This window comes from Seriola aureovittata, chromosome 22 (genome assembly GCF_021018895.1).
Source record: "Seriola aureovittata isolate HTS-2021-v1 ecotype China chromosome 22, ASM2101889v1, whole genome shotgun sequence".
NCBI lineage: Eukaryota > Metazoa > Chordata > Actinopteri > Carangiformes > Carangidae > Seriola > Seriola aureovittata.
In genome coordinates this window covers 7,631,334-7,647,597 of record NC_079385.1, presented here as the reverse complement: position 1 = coordinate 7,647,597, position 16,264 = coordinate 7,631,334, and the positions used below count along the sequence as shown (strand labels likewise).

The following is a 16,264-nucleotide window of genomic DNA, read 5'->3' as shown; positions in this document are numbered from 1 at the left end:
ACAAAAGAAAGACATGTTTGGTTTTAGAATAACAAGTACAGTACTTGTATGTAATGCATACAAGAGAACACAAGCAGTAATATCCCATAATACACACACACACACACACACACACACACACACACACACACACACACACACACACACACACATATACACAAGCATGGCACCATGACTCACGGTAATGTTTCCTCTCTCGATTTAAGTCCAGCAGGAGTGAGATAGGAGGAGGGAGGCAAAAAAGAGGATATTCCCCTTCTTCTCACTACGGCAACACTGATGACTCACACACCTCTGACTAAGGGGTTTAACCCTGACACACACATACACACACAACTAGCAACACAACATGTGTGGAGGTGGTCAGAGTGAATGACAGTGATTGAGAAATGATGACTGTGTGAGAGAAGAGAGGAATGAGGGAAAGAGTGTGAGGATTAGGGGTGAGTAGATGATGGATGGAGAGGAAAGGAGAGTGCGAGAGGAGAGGAGAGATGGCTGTGCTCGCAGGATGATGAGCACTGCAGGTTGAGCCTCACTGTTCAACTACAGCTAGGGTCCTTTAAGAGAGACTCATACACACACACGGCTGCAGCAGCTTCTCCCCGACAGCAACCAGCGTGTGTGTGTGTGCATAGACACACTGCAATGTCTCCAGCTGATGTGCTCTCTGCAAAAGCGAGAGCAAACAAGGGAGGGAGAGGGAGAGGGAGAGGGAGAGGGAGAGAGAGAGAGAGAGAGAGAGAGAGAGAGAGAGAGAGCACAAAACTGACAGTGACCTGAAAAAAATGTGCTTTGGGAAAGAACCAAAACGTAACAAGAGAGGCGGGTGGGGAGACACAGAGACACAGAGATGGAGAGAGTGTCCCTGAATAAAGAAGCACTTCAAAGAAAACAAATGAGAGCCTCTTCTGGAAGTGTGTCGTGGAGAAGAAAAAGGATGTTGACTCAGGTTTTGAGAATTAAATGGAGACAGGAGGATTAATGAGAGAAAGAAAGTGAAAGAGGTAAAAAAAAAAAAAAAAAAAAGGACAAAGACAAAGAGGACGTGGAGGAAGGATCGGACGGCGGGAGTGAAAAGAATATTTGCTGCATTACGAGCAATCAGCAACAAGGCTCTTTGGTCTGGATTGTGACAGCTTTTATTTTTTCTTATCGCTAATGGTTGCTACATAATGTAGGAACACCTTCATGTGTTCGATGCAGTCATCAAGTCTTAGTCAGAGGCTCCTGGTCATCAAAAGTAGGTCAAGCCCTGACGTCACCCTGGACGATTATCGGCCGATTAATTATTGTGTTCCCCCTCTCCCTCTTTCGTGGCTCTGGCTGATGTGAGCGGAGGAATCCACTGTAAAACTCCATTATCTTTTCCATGATTATTTTCACACTGTATGCAGTTTTTTTTTTTTTTTAGCAGAGATGACTGAGCCCTTATAACCATAAAATGTATGCAAAAATGAATATAAATGAAAATCACCTTTTAATGAGATTCTTCAAAAAGCGTCAGTGCTGTGAGATTAATAGCTACCGCACTGTGCTTCACACCCACCATCAGCCTTCAGTCATTTCATACTGAAGATGCACATGAGGAAACTGAGAAGAATTTATTCAGAACATCAGAATCATTTTCTGTCTGTTGTGGAACAGAGGTGAACAGATGTTGCTAAACACATTTTCTGAAACAATTCTCTGAATCTTAATTGCAAATAAGCCACAATCCACAACTCCAGGTGAACTGCAATCAATCACTTACCACAAAAGAAACAAAGAAAACACAATATTAGCTACATATTCATGTGTAAGAAACAAAACAAAGTCAAGACTGTTTATCCTTTAAATTTAACTTTACTACTGAAGCTCTTTTTTGTCTGAAAGATTCTTCTCAGTCTCTCAGACTTAAATTCCCTTCGACTATCCTCACAGCCTTTCCAGCCCTCTTGGCTTGTTTAGTTGAGGCACAACGCTCTGCACAATATTCCACACTCAGCCCACTGTGTACACAGCTCTGCATCTCTCTTCTTCAGGTCAGCAATTTGCTGCTCCAGGTCTATTATGAAGCTTTCATCCTGTCATTATTCTATTGTGCTTCTCTTCAATGAGCTTGATGAACTCAGTCTGGTTTCTCTGTGTTTTTCTGTACTTCTGACTGATCTCCCTAACCTCCTGCTCACCCTCGTCAGTCGTCTGCTGAACCGCTCATTTGATCCTTTACTCCATTCTTCCTCTTTGTGCTCAGATTTATGGTCAGAATTTTGAAGTTTAGTAATTTTGGGTTGTAGTTTATGTTGGCTGGTTTACAATTCCACATTTCCCATACTCAGCCTCTAAGGATACTGTCCATGGGTTACATGGTGTTCCTCAGTACAGAACTGACACAGAAATGTTTTTTATTCTAGAGAGCAGCCACAGGGACATCAAATGCTTTTTCCATGCTCCTTGTTCTCTGGTGTGAAAAGTCGTGTGCTTTTTCAGCTTGCAGCTCTCTCATGAGGTTCGGTGTGAGTCTAACAGTAGGAGGTGAAATACACAAGGTGTGATTCCAAGGCCTTGCTCTGCTCATAAACACAAATATCACAGGAGACCTGTGGCAGATTGGTGTTGTCCAGCAGGGTGCTGGTGGTACTTTTCGATCTGTGATGTCCAATAATGAACAACTAACAAAGGAATCCAGCCTACCACAGAAGATGTTTTCACACAATGAACACTGACAGGCCATACCGCTGTTTGTTAATGTGTGTTTTATAAAATATGTGACTGCAAAGGTGGTACGGCTCTTCAAAAATAACCAGTTGAGGCCATTAACAAAGTAAAAAGATGAGTGGAATTTGTGACTATACTTTGTCAGTATAGGTGAATGATAAATGCTCTATTGATGGTAGAAAATGCTTCCAGTGTAACAGATAATGTGGTTATACTCGACTTTACAGATACGAAATTATGTGTTCTACTTTCACTTTTCCTCCCCTGCCAGTGAAACCATGCACGCTCCTGTCTACCCAACCTGATTTCCTGTTAACCCTGTGATTTCTTGACTTTTTTTTAAAATGATGCACATACAAACACAGTCTAACAAGAACTCAAGTTTTTTGCTGACAGGGGATCAGGACAACAGTTTTGTGACATCTGCACTCATAAATATAGAAAAATACAGAAAAATATAAATCACTTTAAATTAAAACAAAACAGCCAAACTAAACACGAAAAAGTTTCAGCCTACAGTACACTCGGAACTGACAGGCATCTCTTACCAAAGAACAAAACTCAGATCCACCACAATGACTTAGGCAGCAGTCTTCTCGGTAAAGACAACCACAGGCCCTTTGAGCAACATCAGCAGCAGAGGTGCAATTAACAGCTTTTCATACAGTTAGCTGGAAAATTTAAATACATATCATATGCATTCTTGTTTGACTACAGCTCACATTTCACTGGCTATAAGGCTGATCAGGTCATTAAGGGCTATATATTCTAATATATTCTATAAATTCTGATCAATAAAACTAGAGAACCATATTAAGTTTTAATTTGTACACAGGAGTGAAGCAGGTGGTAATGCAGCAACAGTGGAGGGTTTAACTAACAATGTTTATGCCCAGAGAGAAGAGAGAAGGAAACTCTGGTTAAATCTACTATGCAGGTCGAAGTTTATCCTATTTTGAGATTGTTATTTACATTCATTATCAATATTAATGTTATATGATTAATGCTGATGAAATGATATTCACTTTTTATGTGTGAGTAGATAATGGATACAAAGGCAAAGTATGACAGATACAGTGAAGAAGCCACCTGATCAAGCAGGAGAAGTGATTAGAGGCCAGTGAGGTCGTATGCAGTCGTCTGTGCAATGACTGAACACCATCTGCCTGATGACATTCTACCTATTCAGTATGGATAACACAGGCTAGTTTGTCATAAAGTCTCAGTTCATGGATTCTGCAGCCCAAGGGTACACTCTGTCCTCTTTTTGACAGATGAGGTAATGAAGGTGAGGTCTGGACCCTGGTCATGTGGTGTGATCCTGGAGACAGGAGAGACAGACATCACTGCAGTATGGGTTGGCTCCAGTGTGTCACTAGGGACCTATGAAGGGCACTACGCAGGGACGATGAGATTTCCACCAAGCACAGGCAGCTCCTAGACATTGAATGCGACTGCATGCTTTGTGGGAGAAAGTGTGCATGTGTCATGTGTGTATGTGAGTGTGTGTCCCAGCAGGGATAAGAGCTAGCTTGGTCTATTTTGGGGCTTCAGAGTGTGACTCATCAGTGCCGTGATGTGGGCGATGCCTTCCCAGTGGGCTGGTAATCATGCAGGCAAACACTAGAGCACATACAGACATACAAACACCAGCTCACAGACACACTGGGAGACAGAGGAAAGCTCAAGTGCATACATGCAAAAACAGACACATGTTGCACATATCCAAAGTCAGCTACATGAATGATTAAAAAAAAAAATAGCTCTAGAACCAATTAGAAAAAGCCACAGTTTCTTTTTTTCTCATGTGGGTACAGGGAAGGCTGTTAAGGTTTAATGGTGTATTTCTCTCTAAGTACCACTCATTTACCATCGGGCTTTGGCCATATTTGAATGGGAAGCAGGAAAACCCACAGTTCCATCAGCTGTCTGTTTGAGGAGAAACAATGTAACAAAGGAGATAAAAATGAAAGGGAGACAGAGATTCCTGGGGCCTTGATTCAGGAAATGATACAAACAAGTGACTAATCCAGTGTTTTTTAACTCCGGTATCTCCCTATCAGTGCCCGTGCATGATGATGACGACAATGCTGGTGTTTTTAAGTCATCCACAAGGACGAGACAGCTGCAGATTTCATGAAATATGAACAGTATCCAGCGTGGGAGGAGGAAAACGCAGAAAGCATGATCTGAATTTTTTTTTGTCACAGTGGGAGAGTTTGTATTTTCTCAACATTTCCTCTTCATCCTGCCTTCATCTCCTCCCCTCTAGACATCTAAGTCAAGTCCTCTGAGGCTTAATTCCTGTCCTCTAGCCTCCTTTATCACTTTCCCTGCTTTAATCTTTTCTCTCCTTCCATTTTTCATTCACTTCCTGCTCTCCAATATCTGTTCATCTCACTGCTGCTTTCACTATTTTTGCTCTTGTCTGCTGCTGTTTGCCATCTCTATTCCGTGTTCACCATTGGAAAATCTTTATCGCTGTCATCTCCTCCATTTTTCTTTATCATAACAACCCCTCCATCTATCATTCTCCTCTTCAGCTCTGTGGCACAAAGTATGAGCACAGAAAATTGGGCTTAGATAAAAAACAAAGAATCACATTTTCGCCAGAAACATTCATTAATCTTGTTAATGATGCTAAAACAACATCAGAGAGGTGAAACAGAGGCTACTGCACATTCTCCCACCCTTTTTTTTGTGTTAGCCAGGAAATGATGCTAGTGTCATGATGAGGTCAGAGAATATTTATCAGACGGAATAATTCATGAGTACATTTAAAAAAATGTCTGCTCATCCTAGCCAGTCGAGGCTAAATGTGTATATTTACGACAAAAGCAAGATACCTGTTTACCCAGTAAAGATGATAAATACAAAGCCATATGAAGTGTGGGGGGGTGACAGACATTCATATAAATGTGTGGTTAGTACTCACAGGGTCTCGCAGGAGGTCCTCTGTTTCTCGCAGAGCTGCCCTGGGCTTCAGCTGTACGTCATCGCTACATTCGTTGTCAGAGGCGGGTGGCGACTCGGCCAGGTCCGGGAAGTCGTCTCTCGTCCTGGGGCCCCGGAAGCGGATTTTGTCCAGGCGCTTTAGCATGGTCAACACCGCACACCTGGGCTTTACCTTAACATGGCGGACGGCAACCCTGCATGGACAATAAAAAGACAATTAGTATACAGTGGCAACACTGAAAACGTATTTTCTTCTGACTTTACTAAAAACACAATATGTGGAAAAATATTACAGTGGAAACCCTTCCCATTGCCTTACAACTGTTTTAACAAAGTTTAACCTGCAGGAGTTTCTGAGAGATTGTGTAACTGTGTAGCTGCCATGGAGGAAATTAATTCATGGCAACTGAAGATGAGTTCATAGCATCTCCCTATGTTTTTACTGCAGAAATGAACCACTTCCAAGGGCCTGAGAGAGAGAGAGAGAGAGAGAGAGAGAGAGAGAGAGAGAGACAAGCTATGCAAATGTGGGTTTCATGTTTTCTTTATGTATCCCTTATATACGAGCACTCTTCTATCAGCGGTATCTCAGGGGAAACTTTCCCACTTTCAATACAGCACAAGTGTAAAAGTGTTTCCTAGCTTTAAAAAGCCCTTTTCTCGAAAACAGATGCTGAAAAAGGGAGCGTTGTCTTTTAATAAGGGGTTGTCTTATATTCAGGCCAATATAGCATCTTGTCATTCACAGACAAATTCACTGTGCTTCTTTCTATATTTGGGGTCAGAGAGGACTAACTGACCCCAAATATAAAATTATGTTATAATATGTCAACAACAGAAAGTCAAATTGACTTCTTTGAGATTTGGGAGGGGTAGTGTTGCATAAAATGTTCCATCAACACTAATTACAGAGGTAGAGAAAATGAAAACCCATTGTATTTTAGCAATGTTTTACAGCTGGGAGACTCAAAGACCCCCAAAAAACACAATGCTTAATTTCTGTATTTAACTTAAAGAAAAACATAAGATTATGATAAGTCAATAAGTATAAAGATAGTATAAAGATCTTTCTTACCCCAAATACAACATTAGTTTTAAGGAAAAGATAGTTTAGGACAAAACAAAACAGACAAGCTTCTTATAATCACCACAGCAATGTCTTGTGGTTTCAGCCAAAAAAATAATATGATCTTGTGTTGGTTGATCAGTATTAATACCCGTCATCCCCACCTTTAAAAAGGAAGGTGATAAGGAAGTGATAATTCAATATATACATTGACTTATTTTATCAAAAGGTGTAGGTGTTACATTTTTTTTCAGTATTTAATTTTGGAATGCATCTCAAAGCAATGTAACCCTGATATCTAAAGTTGCCTGACAAGGACACCCTTATTAATTCCCTTTTTATGCCCTGAATAAATTTTCCCAAAGGTGACATATGGCCCAACACAAGCCAACCTCTAACCTTTAATGATATTAATGCTATAACCTTGTCAGTGCTTGTGATTTGCTCTCCCACTTCGGCCTACACAGGAAGATAGAACCACTAACCCTGTTATACCCATGACAACCACATCCTTTCACTCCTCCGCTAAAAACAGTTGAGAGCAGCAGATCTTCTGACCTCATTTATTGATTCGATTTTCATAGCAGGAGCAGTGGCAGTGGCTGGTGAGAGGTTTTGAAAAGCTTAATGGTTGTGTTTTGGTATCGAGGGCCGAGATGTAATGATGACATATAGATCAGTGGGGCTGTTTGTGTCATCGCACACAGATGCACAGGAGCCAAGCTACTGCAGCGTTTCCTCTGCATTCGGCAGCAGTAGCTTGACACTGCATTAAAATTTATCCCACTGATAGAAACAAAATATAGACAGGTTGTTTGACTTCATTAATGCTCAACAAAAGTAAGCCAACATAAGCTAACTACAGAACAAGTGTGCTACAGATCATGATAGGAATCGATATAGGAGCTAGTTTAAAAACGCAACAGGTGCTAAACTGTCAATGGGAAACGTATGCTAGTCTCCCCACTGCTACCAGTTCACACACGTTATCGTCTTATTAAACTCAGACTGCACCCCAAGTGTTGACCTCCTGGCCACCACGTCCGTTAAAGCCTTTCTTTGAAGTGCTGACTGAATGAAACAACAGTGGGATTCCCCTGTAGTACTCTTACTGTGTGAGGAGGTCATTCCTGATTTGACTGAGTGCAGGACGTCAAAAAAAATTCTCTCAACGATCCATCATCCTTTTCAGCAGCTGAGCATGGAGTCACAGAACCTGCAGTAAATATGACTGCTTTGTTTTTTCACTGCTGTGATTTGTCATTTGGGAAGGGATTAAGTGTGGTTCTTCTTGATGTAATCCTTCATCTGTTTGACTGGATGACTAGCTGTCATGCTGCCAAGATGGTTATCGACTGATAAGCTGTTGAACGTTTTTTTTCTATAAATGACTGGCAAACTGATAAGCCGAATGGTTGAGAGGCTTGTTGTCTGACTGACTGCTGGTCTAACTTTCTCACTCACTTCATTTCTAAAAAAGGCAAGAGACTGTTGACTGGTAATCCATCAGTCTAAATACCTACAGGGTGGCTTTCTCATTGACCGGGAATTCATCAAGGTGTTTAGGCTGAAGAAATTAATAAAAAGAAAGTCACTGACCCACTCACTTTCTTTTTTAGAAAAAAGCAGACATCCCCATTCCCTTATTTCATCAATCCTCACTCCTCGCGGGACCTAGAAGTCGATCTGGTCTGCCATCACAAAGGACATTCCAGTGTTTTTATTCTGCCTCTTAAGTTATTGTCATTGATTATGATTTTTCTAAGCAAAAATGCCAAATATTCAATGGTTCCAGCTTCTCAAATGTGGAGGGGAAACATGCATAGACTATTTGCATTTTTCAACAGCACTGCGTATGCCCTCATTAGTTGGAGAGAACATTATCTATGCAAATACAAAGTCCAAATTCCATTCCTCTAAAAATTCTGTTTTCCTTGTACCTCTCCTTACATCTTCAGCACAAGGGACTAAGGTGGAAGGAAAAGATGTAAGGAGGGAAAGATGGATGTTATCAAGGGAATGGAGATGTACCCACAAGCAAGTAGAGAGATAGACAGGCATAAAGGCAAGTTTTTCATGCATGACCTTAAATTCTAGAAACAAATATTGTGTTTCCACATGTACACAACCCACCTACAGGGGCACAAATAAGTGGAAATTACAGAGGTGACTGGTGGGTTGATATTCCCTCCCTGAGGGGTGAGTGGAAACATGGCAGGTTAATAAACACTTCTCTCCTCTTGTCAAGACACCTGCCACAATGAAATCTGTTCTCCCAATAACCACTTACAGCCTGCTCCATACAACAGCTCAGTCAGCCACTGGTCAACTCAAACTCCCTGTAGTTACCTATCTAGCTTTAACAAATGGCAAATGAAAAGCATCAGCATGTCCCTATTCAAAAATAAACCCCAGAAAAAGCCATTTTCATTCAGAGCTCCACTGAAAACCTCTAACACCTGAAAGTAAGTGGTAATATTTATGAAAAGAGCTAAACTTTGTAGAAAGTAAGCTCGTTTTTAAGAGTACATTACATGTTCTGATGCTATTCTTTACATCCTTGCACTTTGGTGTTATTCAGTCTACTTTTCTTCTATTTATTTCCTTCATAAGGATTTCTTTAGGCCAGAACCAGTTTCAACCACAACATCATCTTAAATAGAGGATGAAAAGAGAGGACAGTAGTAGGAGGAGGAGGAGGAGGAGGAGGAAGGGGCTTTAGCTCAAGGTCTGATCACTGTTAATGTTTCTGTGAGGATACACACAAGCAGGCTCCATGAGTCATTTGCTCAGCTATTTACTTACACAAAGATACCTCCATCCACCTTTACCTAATCATGTCACTGCTAACACACCAGTTAGGGTATTGCTGATAGTATTTGTTTATAACTGCATACATTAGTCAAGGGTGAGTAGTTTTACAAGCCCAACGTGTATGTCCTGTACAAGCGTAATACACTGTATCTGTATCTGTGTGTGTGTGTGCTTATGTCTGTCTGAGTAATCTTCTGCTAATGACCTGTAGTAGCTGGAGGTTACTCTTGGCCAATGAGGTCACACTCGCAGAAACAGCCAATCGCAGTCATCTGTGGATCTCAGACTGATAGAGGCCATCTAAAGCCCTTTGCCCTACATCAGTGTTTCTCAATTTTATAACACAAGACAATCATGGAAAGGTCTCATCTGAGGCTGACTGGCTTTTATTTAAACAAGCCAAACATAGGATGGTTCAAGCTTCTCAAATGTTGGGATTTGCTGCTTCTCTGTTTTATTTCAACAGTAATAGAATATCTAGAATATCTGGTTTTGGACTACTGGTCAGATTCTTAGAACTTGAAATTTTTTGGTCCTCTGGGATATTGTGATTTTCTTTTCTTTGTTTTCTTTATTTCTATTTTTTGCTAGACCAACTGATGAATCTAGAAAATAAGCTGCAATTCTATAATTAATATTTAATGACCAAAACTGACAATATGAAATACATTAATTCAAAATGCCCACTGTCGGTCAAACATTTTGTGAAACAATTTCACTGAATTAATGCTCTAATCTTTTTTCGTGAATTCAAAACTCATTTTTGATACTATTTATGGATAGCATTTTTGTGCAGTGACTACTTAATTTAAGTAATTATCTCTATATATACAGATTTTCATTGTTAGTGGTGGGGTCTGCCATTCCCATGCCGCATTCAAATTATCACAGCAAACAATGCATGCATGTATTGACACATTGACATCAACTTCACTGTTTACTGTTCACTCTCTTTACACTGTGTCAGAGCTATATAAAGCTACTGCTAATGTGCACAGAACACCCTACTGCTGTTGCTCTACATGAAAATTTTCAGCTGGAAAATACAAGGGGTGATTTTTATTGTAAAGAAGCCGCAGTAAACGCAATGTATTTGTCTCCATTGTTAGTGCAAATCGCATTCATTCAAAAATGTATACACAAAACAACAGTCATCTAACTGTTGCTCTTCTGTTGTATTTTTGAGAAAAGAGCTGTTCAAGGAGTGTTTGACATAGTATTAAATTGCACTTGCTGTTACCACGGTAACCATGCATGTTCCCAAATCAACTAGGACTGAAATGTGAAGGATTATAACTTTGATTTAAGATGTCCACTGTTGGTCAAAAATATTCAAAATACCATACATGAAATAATATTATTATATAATAGCAGTTTAATGAGTGTGATCATAACATTCTGCAAAATAACCCTCATTCTAGCTGAGCAACCTTAGATCACAAGCGAAGATTACAGACATTCTTCTATGTACATTAATATCATCTCAGTATCAATTTGATTGGCTTATAATGGGCATTGATTGGTTGGCTAACAAACCTGCATGTTCTCAACTGTACACCAACACTTTCATCTTACACTATTCAGGTGCATGGCCTCATTATCGTCCCTGGTTATCTACATCTTTAAGAGGACTGGCCTGGTATAGTGGTTCTTTCTACAATTACATCCTATTTCACTGATGGCTATCAGACATGCATGAAAGAGAAGGGGGGGGCAGTGGATACACTCAAACAGGCATATACTGTTGAGCACAATAAAGGCTAGCTCACGCAAGTAGGCCACTTTCTATGCAAGTGTATTTTCTGGGACATTAGTCAGGTTTTGTTTCACAATAACAGAAACTTTGACAATTACTACTTGTTAGGTGGAAATGCTAAACTGTAGTGTTTCCGCTCTGGTAACTGATGCAAACCATGTTTCCTTTTACAGGTGCTCTCACTCAAATGTGCTGCATAAACCACGTAAGACCATCCTGTCACCATCATCATCCATGATACTTAGTTTCTGCAGAAACAAGGCTCACTCTAGCAAGAAACTTGCCTTAGCAGCTATTCTCAACTTCAACAAGGTTCACCAAACACTCAGAGAGACACAGAGAAAGAGGGATTAACAAGACCCTTAAATATCTCATCTGCCAGCACTGACCAATGCAGATGAGTGGCTGCAACTTTTCTTCAGTTCACTTTCCTGCACTCATGATGAAGTGAGAGGTTACAGATGGTTTAAAAAACAAATAAAAAAAACTGAAACAAAGTATGCTGCCGGTGCCACTGTGAGAAAACAGAAAGATGAATATTTTTCAATTGGCCCACAGGCAACTATTGTATTATCTCTCCCACTAAGCTGCCCAATTACTGCCAAATACAAGTAGCTACTGAGTATCCACATTCTTATTAAGCTGGAACACAATCTCAAGCTTGATATATACATTGTTATTGTAAATGTTTTCATCAAGCCTCCTCTTTTCTTTTTTCTATTTGATGTCAACCCTGGGGAGGGAACGGGAGGAAGGAGGGTGGAGGGAGCAGATGTGATGGACTTTAATTAGACCAATTAGACACATTCTGTTCTGTTTGTAGTCTCAAGGGCCTCAAGCACAGAGAAACATGTACAAGTAGAGTCCCAGGCGGTCAACAATTTTGGAGAAAAGAGTAATAAGGAAATGGTAGGAACAAGGAGAATGCATTTGTTTTTATCTAGCCCACTAATGCAACCCTCTGGGCAACATGTAGTTGGCTGAACAAGAATAAAAGCCAGTCATGGCACGCATTTTTCAAAGCCAACATCATGTTTGGGTTATTTTATGTCAGTGTAGCTTTTTTCATACATTATAACTCATGTGCATGATGTGTATGGCATTTAACTGGTTATAAACACAACTGATGCAGTGACAACAAAAAACTTGTCAGTCTCAAACCAGTCTCCATTGGTTATAAAACATATCAGAGAACATCTTGAACTTGTAATTATCTTGTGAAGACAGTAACAATGACCCAAATTAAAGTGTGCCACTGAGGCTGGATTGAGATGATGAATTTAGTCACTTACAGTGACATTAGCAAACATGAAAATTTAGAAAAAGATCATGCGAGTTTAGTGGCTTCCTGCAGTATGTAAATACTTTGCTGTTTTAACCCTCTAAACTCTGTCCTTGTACTCCTTGCCAGTCATGCAGCATCCCTCCTACTCTGCTGCTATTATTTCACCATGCAGTTATATAAACAAGGATATCAACAATCAATTCTTCCTTAACAACTAGCCAATCTGCCCCCTCTCTCAGTTTGGATGGACAATGGTGGAAGTGTAATCAAATCAGTATCAAATCAGAACAGGAATGTAAAGCCTGTCCCCACTTCTCCACTGAATATGAATAGGGGAGTTAACGTCTGACAGCACCTTTTCTCAAATCTTAGACGTCAGAGCTTCCTATTGCCCATGAACACACCACACCAACACTTTTCAAATCATTAAGCACTTTCAGGTACATTATTCAACTTGGACCAAACATAAAACGAGGCATGATGTTTCATGTCTAACATCATATATCCATAATTCACCTGTGTTGAACTACAGGTCAAGTTTCATTTAGCTCACGAACACGAATGAAACACTGAACCAGTGGCTGCCTAAAATGTATTTTAAAAATATGAACAAAGTAGCTAGGCTATATCATTATTCAGGGATAGAGTTATTAGTGTTGTCTAGGGCTTCAACATACAGAAAACACGACATGGTGCTATTAAAAAAGCGGCAATGGACGTTATTTTAAAAAACTGAATATACAGCGGACGACCGTTAGACTTAACGGTTTCATTCAACACTGATACAGTTTGACGTTAGCTAGGCCAAACTACAATGTTGAATACAAATGTGACCGTTAGACAGACGTTTAAATCAAACGGTGGAGTTTGAAGTTAGGCCTGGAGTTAACTGCTTCAATAAACCCTCAAATTGTCGGACATGTTATTTTTTATCTGTAACATATGGAGACACAACATAAAATCCAAATAATCCGCATTTAGCATGACCCCGAAGAGACAGACACGATGACATAAAACAATACCCTTCATTATTTCTTTCTCAAACAGTAGACATTAGAATACGGTAAAGGGAGGGGGGGGGAAAGCGCTCTTACCCAGCACGTAAATCGTAGCAAAGTTTCATGAACACTGAGATTGCCTTTAGTCTGCTTTATCTTTCAGTACACCTGCTGCTCAGGACGTCCAAATTAGCGCCAGTCTCACGGCGATAACTGCTCACTTAGTCCATCCATCCCAACAATATCCGCTCGTTTCTGTTCAGCGACGAGCTAAATGTCGTCTCCTGCTGAGTGCTGAGCAGTTAGACAGGCAGACACTGACAAAAAAAAAATACCAGTTGCGTCCCCCTCCTCTCTGGAGAGAGCTGCCCTGACCAGCGTAGTTGGCCCGGAGCTTGCAGATACCAGCTTTGCCTTCGCCTCTTGTTGATTTCGCAGAAACAGCCAAGGCAGCAGGGCCGAGGAAATTTCGTCAGTGTTCGGGGCCGCCGTCTTAAAGGGGCAGTTAGTAGCGAATGAAGCTTCAGACACAGACACCTCTCCTTACCACCGCCCTGTGGCTGCCACTGTCATGTAGTGCTAAATTATAAAACAGGTGGGTAAACAATGGCCTCATTATGATGTAATTAGAATCAACCCCAAAGACAAATGATGATATTACTGCGGTAATATTATTCCTACTGACTCATGTGGTGCATTGATTTTAGCCATTAGCCCTTCTATTCAAACATATTTACAAAATGCTTGAATATGATGTGAAAATGCCCCATTTGTCTCTTTTCCTATTAGTTCCAAATGCTGATTCTGTAATACTCATGAATAATTTTTCTTTTTCATTGAAATGGAGCAGTTCTTTTAAAGAAATCACTCTAAAAATCAACACAAATACTAACTGAACTATGTTTGTTTCCCTACCAAATTGCATAGTTTCTTTCATGACTTCTTATGAAATTATAAGGATGTTTCAGACCAATGTATTATTCTTCACACTTCCAAGAATGAAATTCTAGTGGGAAAATATTGAATCCTGATGGGAAAATAGTTGAATTAGCCAAGAATTTGAAAGATTTTACCTGTAAAATATAAATTGTCCATGGTTCAAGGGAAAAATTACAAGGGCATGGCCTCAGGGGCCCTGACTCCGACAGGGCTCTTTAAATAGTAGTTTAACAGAATCTACTCTATAGATACAATTACTTTGAGTGTATTGTGTATGTCATTTCTGTTTCAGAAGATCTGCTATTTTAACTATATATGACCTCATTACTGTTGATCTAAACTTAACCTAGCCATAGGTAGCATATGTTGTCCTTGTCATCTCTGTGTTTGACCTCTTGTAACTGTGAGTTGAAGTCTAAGATAACTCAGTGAGCTCAAGTAGACAGAACAGATGAATAAAGACTTGAGTTTTTGAAGCGCTAACCTTTGCATGGTTGTCATGTCATTCTGTGAGACTCTCCTCGTCTTCTGTAAGTACCAGAATCCAAGTTGGGAGCCTTTGCTGTCGTCCAAGTTATCCCCTTATTTCAGCAATCGTGTTTTGGAGTGATGAAGTGGTCTTGATTTAACAGATTCCTCTGACAATCCACTTGTTACTGCACTTACACTGTGAATGAGTCAAAAAGACAAAAAAAAAGGAGAGGGGTTTGAAAGACCGAAGGGTGACATGGATAGAAAGCAGGAGAGAAACGGGAGTCGACTTGACTCTTGACCCCTGAGATGAGACCGTAGATTACGGGGAGGTAATCACAAGTACTTTCTGTTTCTGCTGTCTGACTACCAATGAGGCCGATGAGGATCAGTGTATAGTCTTGTCCTTACGAGAGCTTTGGCCTGATTGTCCTGCGGCTGCCATGCTGACACCTCTTCACTAGCACCAAAATCACACCGTCAGCTGCCTACATAACAACTCATCATGTTAGCATGAAAGTGGATCAGACTTTAAAGCGTTGCCAGCACTTTTTCCACATTAATCAAGGTTCCATTCCGCATTGAAAAACTGAAACAGACAGAAAAAGTCATAGCTGTGTCTTACCGTCATCCAGGTGCAGCTTATGCTGACAAGAAATTCATGTTTGTGTGGCTTAAGGTGCTACTGTAGGCAAAGACACATAGTGCTGGTTTAGATTACCTTCACATTTGTGTAGGCAAATCTCTGCAGCACTGGGAGAGAAGATTTTCCATACCCAGTCCATTTGTACCTTCTGCAGACCTTTAGGTTATATTTAGTCTTAGAGTCTTAGACTCTATAGTATTTTGCATGACTGATCAGATGATATGAAAAACAGCTTGGAAACTATGAGTTGACTCTAGCAAATACTATAGGTAATTCTTTGTTACCACATATTAGAATAATTAACAGTGATTTCAATCTGCTATATAAAGAATTGCTGGGCACCACTTGACTGCAGGTAGAGAGTCTATGCCATTATGTCTGAAATCACTCTTAGATTTATATAAACATACAGAGTTTCTTTCAGGAAACATCGAACTATGGAAACTGAAGTTCATTATAGCAGCTATATTCAATATTTTCAATTCAGCAACGGATCAAATGACTACTATTGTGTGAATGGGGATGCTTGCTGTGATGCACCGACACAGAATTATTACAGGACAGTTCCCCTCAGCTCTACAAAGCTTTGTCTTTTTGTTGTCTTTCAGCTCTTCATTTTGGTTTTACTGCCCAC

The 16,264-nt window shown here is 40.3% G+C and overlaps 1 protein-coding gene across 5 annotated transcripts in view; it reads right to left on the bottom strand.

Annotated features, from left to right (window-relative positions):
- gramd4a (GRAM domain containing 4a) overlaps positions 1-14,052 on the bottom strand; it is a 49,627-nt gene extending 35,575 nt beyond the window's left edge. The window contains exons 1-3 of one of the 5 annotated variants that reach the window (XM_056367447.1): positions 5,636-5,773; positions 4,571-4,629; positions 181-4,021 (exon numbers count right to left, since the gene is read on the bottom strand). Coding sequence is in view for 4 of the 5 variants with exons in the window: in XM_056367443.1 (XP_056223418.1) it covers positions 5,636-5,849; positions 13,671-13,699 (243 nt within the window). In the remaining variant the exon portion in view is untranslated. Of the gene's footprint in view, positions 1-180; positions 4,022-4,570; positions 4,630-5,635; positions 5,850-13,670 lie in introns of those variants that run through there. The other 4 variants (XM_056367443.1, XM_056367442.1, XM_056367446.1 and 1 more) reach the window with 4 other exon arrangements.
- Positions 14,053-16,264: the final 2,212 nt, after the last annotated feature.